This window comes from Lipomyces tetrasporus (assembly GCF_029532465.1).
Source record: "Lipomyces tetrasporus strain NRRL Y-64009 chromosome Unknown POJ06scaffold_9, whole genome shotgun sequence".
Classification (NCBI taxonomy): domain Eukaryota; kingdom Fungi; phylum Ascomycota; class Lipomycetes; order Lipomycetales; family Lipomycetaceae; genus Lipomyces; species Lipomyces tetrasporus.
Window position 1 is genome coordinate 215,513 of NW_026611604.1, and position 18,519 is coordinate 234,031.

The 18,519-nt window shown below is 49.2% G+C and overlaps 7 protein-coding genes across 7 annotated transcripts; 2 read left to right on the plus strand and 5 right to left on the minus strand.

Moving 5' to 3' along the window:
* Nucleotides 1–354: 354 nt before the first annotated feature.
* On the plus strand, nt 355–3,521 carry POJ06DRAFT_296716 (glycosyl hydrolases family 31-domain-containing protein; the record flags this gene model as incomplete). Its single annotated transcript, XM_056190568.1, has 6 exons — nt 355–513; nt 566–638; nt 689–1,935; nt 1,988–2,065; nt 2,112–2,901; nt 2,954–3,521. 6 exons carry the CDS (start codon nt 355–357, stop codon nt 3,448–3,450), a joined length of 2,844 nt encoding a protein of 947 aa, XP_056041610.1. The 3' UTR covers nt 3,451–3,521.
* A 32-nt stretch (nt 3,522–3,553) lies between these two features.
* Nucleotides 3,554–4,147, minus strand: POJ06DRAFT_200531 (uncharacterized protein; the record flags this gene model as incomplete). Its single annotated transcript, XM_056185195.1, has 1 exon — nt 3,554–4,147. The coding sequence occupies one exon, from the start codon at nt 4,145–4,147 to the stop codon at nt 3,554–3,556; it is 594 nt and encodes a 197-aa protein (XP_056041611.1).
* Nucleotides 4,148–8,322: 4,175 nt separating this feature from the next.
* On the plus strand, nt 8,323–9,461 carry POJ06DRAFT_292872 (uncharacterized protein; the record flags this gene model as incomplete). The annotated part of the gene is made up of 3 exons (XM_056190411.1): nt 8,323–8,429; nt 8,474–8,954; nt 8,992–9,461. 3 exons carry the CDS (start codon nt 8,323–8,325, stop codon nt 9,067–9,069), a joined length of 666 nt encoding a protein of 221 aa, XP_056041612.1. The 3' UTR covers nt 9,070–9,461.
* A 756-nt stretch (nt 9,462–10,217) lies between these two features.
* Nucleotides 10,218–11,937, minus strand: POJ06DRAFT_270141 (uncharacterized protein; the record flags this gene model as incomplete). Its single annotated transcript, XM_056189422.1, has 3 exons — nt 10,218–10,508; nt 10,571–11,751; nt 11,802–11,937. 3 exons carry the CDS (start codon nt 11,935–11,937, stop codon nt 10,218–10,220), a joined length of 1,608 nt encoding a protein of 535 aa, XP_056041613.1.
* Nucleotides 11,938–13,303: 1,366 nt separating this feature from the next.
* On the minus strand, nt 13,304–13,859 carry POJ06DRAFT_258706 (uncharacterized protein). Its single transcript, XM_056188289.1, has one exon. The coding sequence runs from the start codon at nt 13,773–13,775 to the stop codon at nt 13,602–13,604; it is 174 nt and encodes a 57-aa protein (XP_056041614.1). The 5' UTR covers nt 13,776–13,859; the 3' UTR covers nt 13,304–13,601.
* Nucleotides 13,860–15,033: 1,174 nt separating this feature from the next.
* POJ06DRAFT_258708 (uncharacterized protein) lies at nt 15,034–16,073 on the minus strand. Its single transcript, XM_056188290.1, has 2 exons — nt 15,774–16,073; nt 15,034–15,709 (listed from the first exon to the last, which is right to left on the minus strand). Exon 2 carries the CDS (start codon nt 15,705–15,707, stop codon nt 15,228–15,230), a length of 480 nt encoding a protein of 159 aa, XP_056041615.1. The 5' UTR covers nt 15,708–15,709; nt 15,774–16,073; the 3' UTR covers nt 15,034–15,227.
* Nucleotides 16,074–16,686: 613 nt separating this feature from the next.
* Nucleotides 16,687–18,496, minus strand: POJ06DRAFT_258710 (uncharacterized protein). The gene has a single exon (XM_056188291.1). It carries the CDS (start codon nt 18,425–18,427, stop codon nt 17,099–17,101), a length of 1,329 nt encoding a protein of 442 aa, XP_056041616.1. The 5' UTR covers nt 18,428–18,496; the 3' UTR covers nt 16,687–17,098.
* Nucleotides 18,497–18,519: the final 23 nt, after the last annotated feature.

Sequence of the window (18,519 nt, forward strand, 5' to 3'; positions counted from 1 at the left end):
GCATGAACAGGACAAGTTCAACTATCACCAATTCAAGTTAACATCTTCTGCTGCAAATTTATCCGGCACGATCGGTCGAACTCGTTGCCTGCTGGTGGGCGCGCTTCGAGGGCAAATCCACTTGGCGTATGACATTCAGCGGGAACATGCGACGACGGTCGCTCTGCAAGAATCTTTGCTTACCCCGCCATTTCCATTATCACTACGGATATTATTCTCAGACAATGCCGACCGAAAGCAAGGCCGGACTACAAAAGGCCGGCCTTGCCCGTCTTAGAGCGCAAGAGTGTACAGGCTATCAACAGTTTCTGAGAAGTCGCCAATTAGCTAGCAACAATGCGGCTCTTTCCCAGCATGAGTATCGGCGGCGGACGGACGAAGACGTTGCTGCTGATTTTTTTCCTGCTCAGTTGTCTTTGTGACAAATCTCACGGCCAATATTTCAACGACGAGTCAGCTATTCAGAACGTGACGTACAGCTATGACGATTATTACCTTCGGGGATCATTGATGGTAGGCGGCACTGGCCTTGGCATTGAAATAATGTGCTAATATTGCTGTATAGATCAAAAGCTTTCCTAATAACATGAATGCGTATATATACTATGCCACGCACGATGGAGTCTGGAACATGACTGGCAAGATCCCCTATTGCCGTGGATGCACAGAATGATGCTGATTCCGCTAGGAACTATGATGGCTGCACACTGGAAGATGCAGAATCCCGAAAACACGTACGGAAATTGGTCTTTTGAAGGCCCGATTAGTCCATACGGTATTTCGAAATTCTATGTCTACCTACAACTTGTTGAATCAGGTGTGACGTATACGGATGACAACGACAGTCAGTACTACGAGGTGCCAAATGGCGGTCCTCGCTCGACGGCGAACTGCGACGGTTACGATGTCGTCGGCACTACCGTTGCCAAAGGCGTCACCAAGCTTAGCCTGGCTCTGAACGGCGCTGGATGCGCGCTGTATTCGCCTGACGTGAAGTACTTGACAGTGTCGATTGTTCCGTACTCAAAAGACATGGTTCGCATCAAGATCGCCGACACTGCGAACAATCGCTGGCAGATCCCTGCGAGTATTGTTCCCGAAGGATCTACAGAGGGAACCATAACGACAAAATCATACACTGTCTCGTACACGACATCTCCGTTCACGTTCAAAGTGTCTCGGCCGTCAGGCGAGGTCCTGTTTGACACCGGCGTATCTGGCCTTCCATCATTGATTTTTGAGGAGGAATATCTGGAAATATCTTCAGCCTTGCCTGCTAATGCTAATATTTACGGTCTCGGTGATATGGCCGATACGTTCCGTCGCTCGCCCGACACGACTCTGCAGACGTTCTGGGCCCTTGATCGTGGTACCAAGAGGTTGAACAACGCTTATGGTAGTCATCCCGTCTATTTTGAGCTGCGGAACGGAAAAGTCCATGGAGTTTTTCTGCGCAATTCGAACGGCATGGACGTTGCCCTTGTGTCGGGCAAGATCACGTACCGCGTGATCGGTGGTGTGCTAGACTATTATGTGTTTACGGGACCTACACCAGCGGCTGCTCTCGATCAGTACACGTCGCTTATCGGAAAGCCAGCGTTTGTGCCTCTATGGAGTCTTGGTTTTCACCAGTGCAGATGGGGACAAACATGGACTACGACAGCCGGCATCAAAGCTACGATTGAGTCGCTTAAAGAGATTGGAATGTATGTGGATACGGTGTGGGCTGATATTGACCATATGGATGCGTACAAAGCTTTCACGCTGGGCAGCGGGTTTGCGGGCTGGAACGACTACGTTGCCACCCTTCACGAGGAGCATATGCATCATGTGCCGATCTTGGATCCGGGTATTCCGCCTGTTGACAACTACAGTCCTTACCAGGATGGCGTGTCGAGCGACATCTTTCTGAAGTGGCCCAACGGCACAGAGTTTGTGAGTGCGCATTTTTTTTGCTGCTATTAATTTTTGTGCTAATACTATGAAGTTGGGCGAAGTGTGGCCAGGCACTACTGCTTTCCCGGATTGGTTTCATCCACAAGCAAATGGCTGGTGGACCAAGCAGGTGGGTCTCTTGCTTTGATGTGTAAGGAAATATTCTGATTCGGTAGATTACGGAATTTCACGGCATCAACGCGTTCGACGGTCTATGGATCGATATGAACGAGGCGGCCAACTTTTTGATTCCGCCGGGATATGAACCTGCGTATCACATCAACAATGACGGTGCTTGGGAAATGAGAGGACTCAATTATCGAACCATATCCACGAACGTTACTCACTACTCTGGTGCTACAGAATATGACGCGCACAACCTGTACGGCCATTACGAAGCCATCCACACGCGGAGTGCGTTGTCGAGTCTGAATCCGGGCAAGCGAACGTTTATCTTGACGCGGTCGTCATATCCTGGCACAGGCCATTATGCGCAAAAGTGGAATGGCGATAATGCGGCCACGTGGGAGGACCTGTACCTATCTATTCCTCAGATCATGTCTAACCAGCTGTTTGGCATTCCAATGGTCGGGTCTGACATTTGCGGTTTCGGCGGCGACAGCAGCGAGGAGCTCTGCAACCGGTGGGCACAGCTTGGCGCGTTCTATCCGTTCTCGCGTCATCATCGGGCCGAAAACAGCCACGATACTTTTTTCTTTGTGTGGGAGACCGTCACGGAATCGGCATTGAAGGCATACAAGATTCGGTATACGCTCCTGCCGTATATTTACGGCTTGATGCAGGAAGCGTCCAAGACTGGTAACGCTGTCGCGCGGCCGCTGTGGTGGGACAATGCAAAGGATACGAAGACGTACGACATTGACACGCAGTTCACATTGGGCAATGGTCTATTGGTTACGCCAGTGTTGACGCCAGGTGCGACTACCGTCACCGGCTACTTCCCAGGTATGTGGAACTTGAGAGATGGATATGACGCTAAGCTAATATTCACATGTAGACGGCATCTGGTATGATTGGTACACTGGCAAGGCCGCGTCGACTTCTGCTGGTTACAAGACGCTGGACGCTAATTTGACACATATCAACGTGCATGTCAAAGGCGGGGTTATTATGCCAGCACAGTATCCGGCGAAGACCACGTACGAGACAGTCCGCAACAACTACTTTTTAATTGTGGCATTAGACAAGTACGGCCAGTCGACTGGCAGTCTCTATGTGGATGACGGCGAATCAGTTGATGCCCAGTACAGCCAGGTTAAATTTGGGCTCGGCGGAAATACGCTTGCGATCGGGACAGGCTGGAATAAGTATCGCATTACGCCGAAGCTGGACACGGTCAAGGTCTTGGGATATTCGTCGAGGAGCGCGCCGAGAAGAGTTTATGTCAACGGTCGTCGTGTCAGCGGAGCGCAGGTGGAGTTGAGTCAGAAGGTCCTGACCATCACAGGATTGGCTATTGATTTGAATAGCAAGAGTGTGCTGCAGTGGAAGTAAACGTGGATGATTGTTTTTGTAAAAGCTTTTGCGCTAGGTTTTTGGGGAATGTTTGAGATTGAATGGGCAACATAAGTTGAGTGGAGAATATCTATTGATACATCTACGTTAAAAGAGAAGCCACGCCGGCTCGCAGCATCATCTTCGCATATACCGTATGGGCGAAGGTGGAGAACGGGCCAGCCGGCGGGACTTTGCCCACAGGATTCCAGGGATTCCAGAACACGGAATCTAACTGGTAAGCCACTTCGTCATGTCCGTGATCAATTGCTCGGATAATGTGTAGCCCTTCCAATTTATTGTGCACTTTCCAGTGCAGAATGACCTCATTGTCGTCGGCGTGGACGGTTTCGAAAAGGCCGAGGGACGATTCGCCGACTTTGGCGGTGACGGGTTCGTAGGCCGAGCTGAACAGCTTTACCACATTGCGCTCGGGTGACATGACCCAGCTGTTGAATATGGCCAGCATGACGGTTCTGGCGTCAGACGAAGTGGTTGTTGATTTAGCTAGTCGCATCGACAGATAGGTGCCATCGACCGGATATTGGCTCGGATTGAACGAGTCGATGTGGTTTCTGAGCCGCTGACTGGGTGGTCGCGGACGATCTTGACTGACTGGCGACGTGTATCGATAGATGCAGAAGCTAACTAGACCGATGGCGGAGCCGGAATAGAGTAGCATGCGAATGAGAGCCATGACTGTTTGCAGCAGGAATATGGCTATTTGCAGCCAGAATATGGCTATTTGCAGTAGGTATATAAGTAATGCAGAACGGTAATGGACCGGGACGAAGAACAAGCGCGCGTGACAAACCTTAATGCGGTGCCTGCCAGTGCCTGGATATGAGCAGTTGCAAAATAGAAATGCCGGTCATATCAATGAGCCTGTCAATAAACATTCTACATTTTCGGGATTCCCTTTTCTAGTTTGCAAGCATAGGGGGAGTGGTTTAGCCAGTTAGCAAATTCATGTCATACTGGCCAACGACGTAGCCGGCTACCAATCCAAGTCTCAACTAATCCTATCTAATGCAAAGGAGAGTGGCTAGGCCGCTAGGGATGTTATAGACGCAGATGGCGGTAACGCTGTAGGCCTGCAGCAAGTAAATTGCCGCCAATACACTGTATTTCGATTTATACGAGATAATAGAATTAATGCGATAATATACTACATAAGCTTAATAGTCATGTGGGTGGGGCGCATTTTGAAGGGCAGGCCAGTACAGATCGGCGCTGTATTTGCGCGTTTGCGCTCTATCTTCTCATAATGGCATCACGCTTCGTCCATATTAGCGCTCCAAGTTTGTCTCTTGCCTTGCACGGCTTTGGCAACTCAAATCGCAGCCCCAGCGTGAATTTACTTGTAGACTATGGTGCGAGATGTTGGAGAGTTGGAAAGAGAAATCATCAAGCCTTCCTTTTATACCATACTTCGAGGTCATTGCGTCAGGTACATGTAGTCATTCCCCAGCGCGGGCGTTCATCGTGAATACATCGGATTATATCGAACCGGTGGAGAGAAACAAGAGGGGAGGGTCCTATTACAATTGGTACGGGAATGAGAAGCTAGGGTGTAACAGGCTCCTATGAATGAAAGAGATAGAATACTAAATGTGGATTGCTAGGTATTAGTCCTGGCAGAATGACTTAATTATTATATAAGTTATCTAATGTTATTTTTCTAAACTATTTTTGTTTTAAGGACTTTAAATATTAGGATAAGTTATTATGTTATTATAAATAATTAGTTATATTAAATATATTTTAAATTTTTCTTCTTAACTTATTTACTTTTTAAATTAAATTAATTCTTTAATTTATTTATACGTACACGTATAACGAGCGGCGCATCCAAACGAGCGGCGCACTTTCCACGCGATGCACCCCCCTCCACACTTTACCCTAATTCCCTCCACATCAAAACATGGAATATTCTTCTAATGAAAGCAAGATCATCCTTGCCATCGAAGCACTCCAAAGGTCCAAAAAAATAAGCGTTAGGACTGCAGCAGATATATGGTATTAGTGAAACGACCCTACGTCACCGACGTGCCGGCCGACAACCACGACGCGATGTTCCAGCCAATTTGCGGAAATTGACCGACCTAGAAGAATCAGTCCTTGTTCAATACATCCTCGACTTAGCTGCCAAAGGATTTCCTCCTCGGCTGTCTGTTGTGGGAGATATAGCAAATCGACTTTTCGCGACACGCGACGCGCCAAGCGTCGGGACGCGTTGGGCTTCGAACTTCGTCAAGCGCCGCCCAGAGCTCCGGACGCGTTTCCAGCGGAAGTACGACTACCAGAGGGCCAAATTCGAAGGTCCAGTGATTATTCGTAGCTGGTTTGAGCTTGTACGCAATATAATCGCGAAGTATGGCATCCAGGATACGGATATCTATAATACTTCGACGAGACTGGGTTTATGATGGGCGTTATCTCAACCGCAACGGTTGTGACAAGCTCAGACGGGCGTACAAAGGCAAAAACGGTACAGCCTGGCAATCGGGAATGGGTTACGGTAATCCAGGGCGTCAATTCCCAGGGCTGGACGGTACCGCCGTTCGTCATTGTTGCAGGGAAAAACCACCTCGCGTCTTGGTATCAAAACAGCGGATTTCCACCCGACTGGGTAATCGCTGTTACTGAGAACGGCTGGACGACGAATGAGAAAGGCATGGATTGGATTCGACATTTTGAGAAGCATACCAAGTCCCGAACTGTGGGTGGTTATCGTCTGTTAATCCTCGACGGCCACGAGAGCCACCACTCTGATGAGTTCGAGGAATACTGTAAGGAAAACAACATCATCACCCTCTGTATGCCTCCTCGTTCCTCTCACATGCTCCAGCCACTCGACGTTGGGTGTTTTAGCCCGCTAAAGAAGGCATATGGTCGGCAAATTGAGGATATGACGCTGGCTCACATCACCCACATTACCAAGGACGACTTCTTTCCTGCCTTCCGCGTTGCGTTTTTCGCTGCAATGACGGAAAAAAACATCCAAGAAGGTTTCCGAGGTGCTGGACTTCTTCCATTCGACCCCGAGAGTGTGATTTCTATGCTCGATCTCAAGTTAAAAACGCCAACGCCTCCAAACTCCCGCCCTAGTACCCCCCCACCTTGGGTTTCCCAGACACCTAACAACCCAACCGAAGCCTCATCGCAGAGTACTTTCATTAAGAATCGAATTGCCCGTCATCAAAATAGCTCCCCAACCTCAATCTACGAAGCTGTTGACCAGTTTGCCAAGGGTACGTCGAAAATGATGCACTAATTGGCATTGTGGAAAACAGAGAACCAGATCCTTCGGCAAGGAATGGAGGAGCTTAGCAAACGTCGGAGGGCTAAAAAAACACATCTACAGCAAGGAGGATCACTTAGTCAACAGGAAGCACAAGATTTACAAGACGAAAGAGACATTGCGCAACAGGTAAAGCAGGAAAAACAGGCAAGTAGTGGTCGGAAGCCAAGGGAAGAAACGCGCGCGCGGCGGTGTGGCAACTGCGGCGAGACCGGACACAACGCGCGCACCTGTCAGATTGTAATAGAGACGTCTGAGGAAGAAGATTCCGAGTAGTTTCAATTGATTTTATGCGTTTTGGTGGAATTGTCGCGATGTTTTATAACGTGGGTGTGGGTAAGTGCGCCGCTCGTTTGGATGCGCCGCTCGTTATACATGTACGTTATAATATTATTATTTTTAATTTATATTATTATTATTAACTTAACTTTATATTTAATTATTCTGTTGCAGATATTAGAAGATTATTTATTATATTATTTTAGGTCAGTTGCTCAGGGCTGCAATTTCTGCATTGCTAAGACTACTAGAAGTTATATTTTAATTGTTCTTATTTATTTCTAAAATTATCTAAAAACTAAAAAAAAATATATTTTAGATCAACTATACCGATATAAAGGGCTGCTTCTACTCTGATCTGGTAGCAGGATATGCGTCGACGATCCTGGCGCTAACTACGTCTCGACGCCACGCCACTCTTATGAGTGAATTTAGATACTACAACCTTGCCCAAAGTAAACGAATCAGCGTGTCCGTGATTAGAATCAAGAAAGGCGCCGTAAGGCTGTTAGCATAAGTAGGAACGATGCTTGGTTCTGGAAAGTGCCCAGGCGGCTTCGAAAGCAAGGTTCTCACAATTTGACGGATGGTTCTCCGTCATCTCGATGTTGGACTAGAGCTCACGAATCAAGCCAAGAAATTGTTGTCAGTGTTGTCAAAGAACGGTGAATGATCCTCAGACGGACAAGATACCTTCTCACCAGACTAGCATTTGCTGCCACCCGTACAGTGCCTCGCCGTCGGCCCGCAGAGGCTAATGCTGACACGCGTCAAACTGCCACGTCGTCGATGCAGAGGTCTTCAACATGACCACTTGCTCCACTCACACCACTTGTTTTGGTTGTCCGTATACAGATCCTATTGGCCTATACGGTAGCACGGTGAGTCAGGTGATGCGTACACGTAACAGGCGACGAGGCACAGCGCGTTTGCTGAATTATTTTCAATCTTGTTCCCCTTCCAGCCCTGTCCACGTTGCCATGCATGCATGCACATACCTACCTGGGCTTATGTAGACCCAGGTTGTCACGGTAATCGAAATCTCATTGGAACTCTTGAGCTGATAATAGTATAGATGATGTAGGGAAGGCTGTTTGCTTCCCTTGCTCTCTCATTCTCGGAGGTTGCGTCCGCTACACTGCACCTTAAATCATACATCATATCGCTTTTAGTCTACTGCATACAAACTCCTCTGTTCCCTCAACGTCTTCCATTGTCGAAGCATTGTCCATCTTGACATTTCCACCACGAGCTACTTTTCTAGAGCAACAATCATTTCGCAACTGAGAATGTCTATCTCTTCCGACGACATCAAGGCTAAGTGCGCCAACCAACCTCACGATGAGTACGCTGATCAGATTTTGAAGGCTGTGACATTTTCTTGCCACGAAATGCCGTAGCATCGTTGGTTCAGTAGGATAAAGTGGAACTGACCTTGAGGCAATACGTTGATAAGGCGCAGATTCTGGGATTGACAGAATACGTCATGAAGAATGCACAGCGGGTGTTCCTGAAACTCGTCTTCTGCGGCAATATCAATCTTATTTCGACCTTTTGCGAAGCCAATTTCACAGATGATGACCTTCCCATTGAGGTGGACCTGTACCAGCTGCCAGGAACACGACAGATTCGCAGGTTGAATATGAAGAATACCCCATCTCTAGAAAGACAAGACCTAGCCTGTTTCCGGTACTGGCGACGTTCTGAGCTTGAGGCCTTCATTGAACACCAATGGATATTCTTAGCTCCGGTGTTCCGAGAAGGGGACTTCGACTACGAGTTTCATCCTCGCTGCCCGCTTCCTTTTGTGCCTACACGACATCATAGCCGCCGGTACTGGGGCTATCATAGCGCCGTACGCAAGCTTGGCCTCCTCACTGAGCATCAAGAAAATCTTTTTAGTGCATTAACTTCTACTCGTGTCTGTTCAAGAGCGGTTTGTTGACATTATCTTATAGCCCGGAAAGACTGAGCAATATATCGAAGTCGCTGTAAAGAGCCTCAACATCAGGTTTCCGACAGACACAGAGACATAATGGAGAGGATGAGGGTATTGAACCATCCTCATCTAATCAAGGCCATTGCAGCATATAAAAAGGGGAATAAGAGAAGTTTCGTGTTCCCATGGGCTCAGGGAGGCAACCTTCGAGAACTCTGGCGTACTGACAGAATGGTCTTGACTTCACAGGGAAGGCATCTGCCATGGTGACCTCAAACCAGAGAGCATCCTTTGCTTCTCGACCGGCGATTCCAATTCCGGTCGCGGAACTCTGGTGGTTGCCCATGTTGGCCTTGCAAATTCGACCCCACTGGACAACTCAACGTACGTACAGAGACTCCTTACCTACCTGGGAGGTACGAACCACCTGAGGTCATGACCTTTCCAGATGAAAAGCAGGCAACTGTAAACCGGATCTGATGTCCCTTCGGACTGCCATGATGCTCCAACTTGTCAGATCTAACCAGCCAATTGCTTGAGTAGGAAGATCCAGGAGCAATATAAGTTAGAGTGCGACCAAAACGAACTTCCGAAGTACCTTGCTCCGACGGAAGAACCGACTTGAAGTTTCGTATGTGGCTTGAAAGGACGGAGTTGGAACCGTACAATACTGGGGCGAAGGAGTTGACAGTAATCCCTGACGAAATTGGCGAAGACAACGGCAATGATGAGATTCCATTCATTCAGACCGAGTATGCCACCAATGATCCAGACTTTTCCCCGGAATTCCTGAATTGGGAGAGTTCTATTTCGACAACTTTCCACCTGGCGAGGTCAGTGCGAATTTGCCATCACTGAGGAATTGACTCACTGTTATGGTGGAATGGGAGCTCATTTCATTTTTCCAAGTGGAAGGACACCCGAAGGACCAGACCCTTGGAAACGTACTGACGTTGACGGGGAAGTTGGACGATGCGCAAGCTTCCACATGTGTAGAGTTCCTACAACAGAATTGGCCGACCACCAGTGACGGGGCCCTCGAGTCGCTCCTGCGAGATGATCCGGAGTCGACACGCACGTGTAAGTCCCGTCTTCTTAACTTTATAGTGGCTAAGCTTCTCTCTCTTTTCGTGACACTTTCCTCAAACCAGTGTCATCCTATGGTCTTAGATACTATGGCCCCGATAGCTCGCGCCCCTTCCAGCATATAGCACGTCGTGGGCCCGAAGACTTCATGCGCATTCATCATCGCTGTCGGGCCGGCTCAAACTGGACGGCGATGTCCAACATGAGCGCTTTCCGGTCGCTACCGATGACTGGCATCCAGTTACACTCTTCCGTCCAAATATAACGCGGAAGCTGCATCATCGGAAGGATCTTGCCCGTCTGCATGTATTCAAAGTCGAACGACAGCAGACGCTTCTTGTGATACTTTTCTAGCCTTACAAAGGGGCCTGCCACAATCCTCATTTGATCGTCAAGTCTGTACTTGCGAAGACAGTACGAACGAAACACTGGCGACACGACCAAGCAGGCCTTCCACGTATCGTAGTCAACGAAGTCTAGAATCCGGCCATACAACTCCGGCGGGAGAATACCTCCCAAATTGGATGCTGCGCGGCGACTCGCGGCGACCTCGAAGAAGTTGCAAGCGCCGCGAGTCCGGGAAAATGTCTTCGTAGTCTTCGCGCGGTCCCCGTGCAGTTCGACTGCGTCATATGCTCACCGCGCTGATGCTGGACTTTCATCCCGGGCTTCAGCTCTGGTCGCTCGCGCGGATGTGTGCTCAAACAATACTCTGCACGCAGAGGCGAGAGATCGACAGCATCACTTAGTTCAACGAATGGCTCCCCGTTGTCGCTAAAGGAGACCTCCGCAAAGGCTGCTTCAAACAGCGACAGGACGACAATCTGAAAATTGGTATACCGCTGTCCGATGCCACAAGTAACGGCCTGCGTGATGGATTTGCCATCAACCACCTGCGTAAGGCTGATAAGCACGTCCTCGAGCCAGTACATCGTCCCCGTGGGCGATGCCCCCGGAGTCTCGCCCGGTCGATGAGACATGGAGCCGAACTTTGGCAATGGAGCGTTATCGCCAGCCCAGTCTTCGTCAAGCCATCCAGGTAACTTCGGAAGATGGTTCGACTTGCAGCCCCGCCAGGAGCAACCTCGAGGGTCACAGCGCTGAGCGGGAAAGGAATGGAATTTGGCCTGGCCAGACGCAATAGAGACGAGGGCAAAGCTCAGCTCGCGAAAAGGAAACGAGTCCGGGCTCCACTCCCTCCCAAACCTAATGATTTCGTCCTTATATTCAATAACCGTCCTGGCCAGAACGTGTGTGAGAAACACCTTTCGCGCCTCTCGGATGTTCGTCCTCGGAGCTACGATGCGGAAATTATATTCGATCCACGGGTTCGGTTCGGGAAGCTCCAAAGCCAGTGAAGCCATATGCTCTTCTGGGCAAACATCGATGGAGATAGTGGGTTTGTACCGATAGATGCTGTCTGCGATGGCGCGAAGCCACAGCTTATCCTGGCGTGGGATATTCCCCAGCTTCCAGTGTATGCTGTGGTTCATGGTGAGGACTTCATGGTCGAGGTTGATGATGTAAATGTACTCGGCGTCGTAGTCACCTAGCCGCGGAAGTTCGGAAGGAAGCGTTGCGAACTCACAAAAGTGCGAATAGTCGGGTTCGAAACCGTTGCGGATCTTGTAGACATGTCTTTCGAGGGCGCGTTCCCGGGCCGCATACTCCGCTCGCATGGACTCGAGCCATTCTACAGATCATTAGTATACGACAAGGCACAGATCGTTCTTCACGGCGTACCATGGTACTGCTCAGGGTTGGCGGGGATGCTCGCGACGATTTTGGCGCCGAGACCCTCGAAGTAGCTGTCGTACTGGTGCCAGCGAATGTAGTAGCGCCTGCGGAAGCGCACTATTTCAAGGCCTCGAGTTCCCATCGCGATCTGGTCGAAGATGTCAATGCTTCTTCGGCGGCTCCCTTTAGAAAGAATGAGCTCCCTTTAAAACGAATGAATCATGCTAAGTGGTAGACATTTTACACCACACGGGTTGCAATAATTTTCCTTGTCAGCACCACAATCTGCGAGTGCCACCAGGTATGCCAGGTATGGTGCATGCACGTTAGTCGCGACAATAGGGTAAAACCCTAACCCCAGCGGTCATAATTTTCGAAAAATTCCACATGCACGAACTTTATTTTCTGCGGGCTGAAAAGCTTCGTATCCTTGCGGATCTTGGTCTTTCCCACATCCTCGGCCAGGTCGCAGTCATGTAAATATATATATTATCCACCGGCTAGCTGGACGAAGAACACGATATAACAAAATGAAAACACGACAAACTAATAACTGAAACATACGCGACAAAAGCACAACTGAACCCAGATGATGCTGCCAAGGGCACCAATCTGACATCACACAATTTCGAGGCTACCAGGAAGCCGACGATGTGATTTGTATTTCTTCGCGCAAACGTCGCGGCCTTACCATCGAGGTCCATGGAGTAGGCATGTATATATCGCCATGCCATGCGAGCAAAATGGCAGACGCGCTGGACCGGAATCTCTGACGAAATACATGGGACCCTTAGCTTCAACATAGCATAGGAATAATCGCACTCTGCTTGCACCTGCCTCTTGGCATGGCCCCAAATCCGTTCTATAAAGTTGCATTCACAATGAAACTTCGGATACATTATGAACAAGTGCCCGCGCGACCTAACAGCTATCTCAAGCCGCGACGGTTGCGAAAGAAAGTCTTCCTGCTGAGCTAAGAGGTGAGTCGCACAGCATTCTGCAGTCTGAGACAGATCTATTTCGGCAGCCTTCTTCTGACACAGTCCGGGGGAGCTTGCCAACCCAGAGCTGTCGCTCTTCTAGGATTGTGCGGATGCCCTTATGCGTAACGGCCCGTCACCCTGACCCTAACAGTGTAACGTCACAAGTGACAAGTGGCACAGGCCCCAGGGTTTGCGTACGCGGCATGAGGCACGTGCTCATGCGGCGCGACGTACGGAAGCTGCACGCCCCACGCTCCAGAATCACATATGTGATGATGTGTGATGTGTTGAATGTTTAATGTATAAATAAGTCGACATGAGAGCGGGAAGTGGAAGGAGCAGGCTTCAATAAATATTGAAGGACAGTAAAAGCTACCATACAACTTCCCCCACCCCTTTTTGTGCTTACGCCTCTTAGTGCGGCGCACATTACATTCTGCCAACCAAATTTTGGATGACCCTCCGTGTAGCACATTTCCTGAACATGACGTTGACCGTTAAGTTCAAAATACCCCGGCTTAATGGGGTCCTTCATCTTCTTATCTTTCAAAGTAAATTTCCGAATTGCGAGAGCATCAGGCAGGAGCTCCTGGTGATTGCTGCTTTGATCAAAGCAAAATAAACCAACACATCCGGGGTGCGACTTTCGAAAATATCGATCGCCTTCTCAAGCTGTAGAACCATATCATTCGATACCCAGAAACCATCGCGATTTTTCCGGCGCTCGATGATTTCCCGAGCGTATTGCCCTTCAAACTGCAGGGAACCATGACATGACTTCAGTCCGATACCATCAGACCTAAGCCTTGGCCCTTCTTCTTAATTATGGACTCGCCTTTTCTGTCCATGTAACAGCCACATCGTCATTACTATTAAAATAGCATTCGTCATGAGTTACCTGAACAATTTCGTGCTCCCCATCGTCAAGATTAGGCAATATGACTTCAGTGCAATCCTCGCCACCGTATTCTCTCATTTTTGCACGGTAGTTCATCATTGTCGACGCCCAACGCTTGCGATATTCAATAACATCAGGACGCTCAGGAAAAACAGGCAAGTAGTGGTCGGAAGCCAAGGGAAGAAACGCGCGCGCGGCGCTGTTGCAACTGCGGCGAGACCGGACACAACGCGCGCACCTGTCAGATTGTAATAGAGACGTCTGAGGAAGAGGATTCCGAGTAGGTTCAATTGATTTTAGGCGTTTTGGTGGAATTGTCGCGATGTTTTATAACGTGGGTGTGGGTAAGTGCGCCGCTCGTTTGGATGCGCCGCTCGTAATACATGTACGTTATAATGAAAGTCACGTGCATGACTATACGATTTTTTGCGAGTAACCCACCTCAGCGCTTGTATAGTTAATCGTAAAGTTTTACATAGACTCGTACAGTAATCGTATTGGACTTTACGAATACGAATAACGATTAATCGCAAATCGTATCCACCCCTAGGGAGCAATGCGACTTTTTGGGGTATAACCCGCCCAAACCATAGTTCGAAATATGAGTGACATTCCTGTTAGTTATTGCCTTATTTATAATCCTTTGATATGTAATTCACCTCACCTAATGACAAAGTCGAATTTGCACTGTTCAGAGAACGGAAGGCTAAGGGAATAGTTAGTCACTTTTGTATTCGCTTCGGGTAGGGAGTGGTGCCTTTATAATCCTTTCGGACCAATCCGGTGCATGTGCGCTGGCTTCGCTTGCCGCGGGGTAATGGCGTGAGAGTGATTGGCTCCAAAGCGATGGCCATTGTGGGGTTAATAACACTCATATCGGTAATGCTGGGTGTTCGTGCATGCATGAATTTGACAGTCTGACAGAGTCCTATTTATTACAAGTCACAATCACTTGTAGTTTGCAATTTCTACATAGGTTGGATATATTGGGGGCGCGAACATGCAGAAAAGCGGTTGCGTGTGGCGCCGTCCCATCGCCGCTATAACTGCGGCCATTGACGATGTCTGAGTCTCCCTGGCGAACCTACGGCTGAACTTCAACGCAGCCTTTCCGCTGTGTTTCCTTAGGCGACCACCGGTAGTATGAGGTCGATTAAAAGTATACACTAATCGGAACCATCCAGGATGTATAGTCCTACTGCGACCATCCATGGTTCCATGGTATTTTTACTTGCGCAGTCACCAAGTATGTTGGGTTATCTAATACTATAATACGTGGTAGACCCGCTCGACCTGAAAGACGAACTGTGCCAACGGACTATCCACATATTTACTAACTTCGGCGTGCACAGGCATTCTCGTAAGCAACAAAGCAATACTTGTCCCATTCTGATACAAAGATGTTACATTTAATTTTTCCTGCGACCGACGACGACAGCGACAAGACAGATAAAAAGTACGCACCATCACTTTGTACTGACCAGAATAACGGCAAACAGAACATGCATGTCCGAACCTTAACCCTCCCCTAAACCATTTCTTGTCATCACTTTAGTATGATCCGCACCATTTTCCGAACAGGGTATAATCATTACCACTGCCACCTGAAAAATAGTCGGAATAGCCTGGATCTGACGAAGTTAAAGTCCACACTCGATCGGTGCCAGGACAGGTAATTTTCGAAACCCTCGGTACAAACGGTGGGATGTCACCCGCTGAATTCCATTGTCCATAGAGTGTACAGTCATGAACACCAACTTTGAAGATCGTGTGGACTGTAGCAGACCCGCCCAGATCATCGATCAGTAGGAGATCCGCCCTCATAACGGTTCTAAGATCGACGCCATCTTGGAATACAACTAAGCCACTTTCTTCTACTACTGGGTCAGGGTAACCTTCTACTGTGTATGAGTGAAACACTGCACTGACGCACAGTACCCCCTGCACATAAGCGGAAACAGGCGCCAGCAAGTATAGCAATGCCATAATAACGGCCGCAATGCGACGTTTTGGTAAAAATATGAGTGACATTCCTAACAGTTATTAGTTATCGCCTAAACCTCCAATCCAATCCTTCCCATAGATCATTCACCTCACCTTATGGCAAAGTCAAATTTGCGCTATTCAGAGAAGGAAAAAGGCTAACAGTTGCTGATACGACAGTTTGTGACTTCTATTTGCTTCTAGTGGAGGGAGTGCTTTCGATCTTATAGATGTGCTGCGTCGCGCCGTACGTGGTCACCTGCCGATTTCCCAGTCTGTTGGACAGCTGCCGATTGTCGATTTCTAGTCGATTTCTGTTTAAAATGACAACTGTATCCTCATACTGAGATGGAAGATGCGTAGGGCCTCTAGATTGCCAAGAGGCAGAGATTTGCCGACCCCGCCAATATAAACCATAGCAGTGGCTCGCTTAGTTTGAGTTACTCGCGCGACTTAACGGGAGGCTGACAAGTTAACTCCACCACGTCGACGGAACTAGTTACTGGATCAGAGTGACTCAGTAAGGACTATATACCGAAATCTATGACATATTATAGACTCTGTTGCTTTGTGGAGCGAGTCGCTGGAGTAGAGTCGCTCATACAAGACCGTGATAAGTATTAGATTGAACATCTAGTATGGACAACTCCGCTAACACAACTTCGCTCACGGACAAGACCCGAGAGGAACAACTTTACGAAACAAGTAACTATTCGTGTTGGAAATATTTTCACCAAGGATATCTTCATTCGTGGAAAGGATAATCCGACAGACCACGATCTTTACATGACGACGCAGCAGCCTTGGATGTAATGACGTCAGTCTTAGGTCCGGTGATGGTGCGGCTCACTGCGCGCCTGACAACGCAAAGAGCAGAACAAAGTTACCACGACTGTGATGGCCAAGCTTATTGATAATCAGGACATTGTTTCCCGACTACCGGCTGCAGAGCCAAAACGCTTATTTTCAGGTGCAAAAATTACTATTACAGACCGTAGGAGCCGCCGTGGGATTGAGAGAATTGAGGCTTTGAATGCCGTAAATCGTGATTGGGTAAGGGTAGTATGATAGCGATTGTTGTTAACGTAGGGTATGGGTATTTGGGCCGGCTACATTCCAAATTAATTAATGCTGTTGATATAAGCTTGTCAGATATGAGTAAAGAAATATTGCAAGGGTAGAGCTTTCGTTCAAGTCTGGCGTTATATGATATTTCAGTTATAAATTTTTTTATCATGTATAAATTGACCAGGTGATTCATATTGCAAAATGTTGCCACATGACGCCAACTTCGTATGATATGAATTTATTACAGTCATATCATACACGTATTAGTAAATAAGATCAACTCATATATGGTAATATCATACTACTTTACACATGTTCGTAATCGTAATCGGCAAAGCATGTACATCTATCAATAACAATATGCAATAAAATTATCCCCCCCATTGCTCCATAGTCTGTGCCATTTCTAATCGGCGGCTGGCCCACGCCCGGTTGATTACGGTCTTTTCAATGTCGGCCTTGCGTTGCTCTTCTTTGTCCTCAGCCTCCTGGTCTGGCGTCATGGTCGGGTTCGGTCGCTCGGGAAAGACGCGCGCGACGTCGTCCCAGTTGTGCAGATCGAGCATGGTGACCAATTGCTTGCGCGCGCTCGTCTTCAAACTCGTACTGTATCCGTTGCGATTTCCTGCTCCGACCTCGGTCTGGTTATTTTCGAGGCCCTGGTTGTCGCTGTCCTTTGCCCCGTCGACCCGCCACGCCGAGAACAGGGGCGGCGTTATGGTATAACCTCTGATGATGCCCTGCTGGAGTTTGCGAATGATGTCGATGTCGACCGGGGCCGTGATGCCGCGGTAGGAGATGTCGAGAATGAGCCGCTCTGCGCCCTTGCGGGTGATGGCGTAGCCCATCGTGCACACGGGATTCCACGACGGCGTGATGGCCCGCATCTTGCCGAAATCGCTGCCGCGGATGCCGAGCGACTCCATCTGGCCAATGAAATGGAACCACGTGTCTTCGCGGGAGGGCGCGTGCGGGTCGTTGTACAAGTGCACGAGATCGATCCGGTTGTCGTTGTTTGCGTCCGAACACTGGCCGACGTACAGCACATCCCAGTCGAGTCCGTACGGGGCTGCTTTCTTCTCGTACGGTGTTGGAGGCGTGATGCGGATCCGGTTGTGCTGCATCTGTCTGCTCAGTACGTCGAATATGTCGTGGATGTGCACGTCAAAGTCGACATCGTCCTCGAGCACGAGCAGCGTCTCAAAGTCGGACTCGAGCAGGTATCGCCAGGCGTCGACATGGGCTCGCCAGCACCCGAGCTCGGGCGCCCTGAGCCAGTAGTGGTGCAGCGGTTTGGCCTTGTCGACGATCGCGGCCCCGTCCACTCCCGGAATGTACGTCAGGTTGAGGCCGTAGACGGACCCGAGTAGCTCCATCGCGTCCTGGCGGTCGGTCCGATACGGCATGCTGAGGTACGCGATACCGCCGAATCCCAACGTTTCGTTGTGGGCGCGCGACGCAAGCCGGACTGTCGACGGGCTGGCATCGCTCACGATCGTCCGTCGGTCGTCGTCCTGCCGTCTAATCCCACCGGCAATGACGATGATGAGTATCAGGCCGAGGGCGATAACAGTCGCACTGAAGACAGCGACCAGCCGCCGCCGCGACCAGGTCAACTTCAGCCGAGCAACCGCACCAGTCGCAGCTTCTTCCATACGGCGGTACCGCCTGAATTTCTCGGACATTGGTAACGGTTTCATGATGGTCCGGCGCAAACTGACGAACCGCAACCAACCTCAAGACTTTGTACGCCGCGCCATGCGTTTTGACACTTGTACAGGTCCCGGTCCGG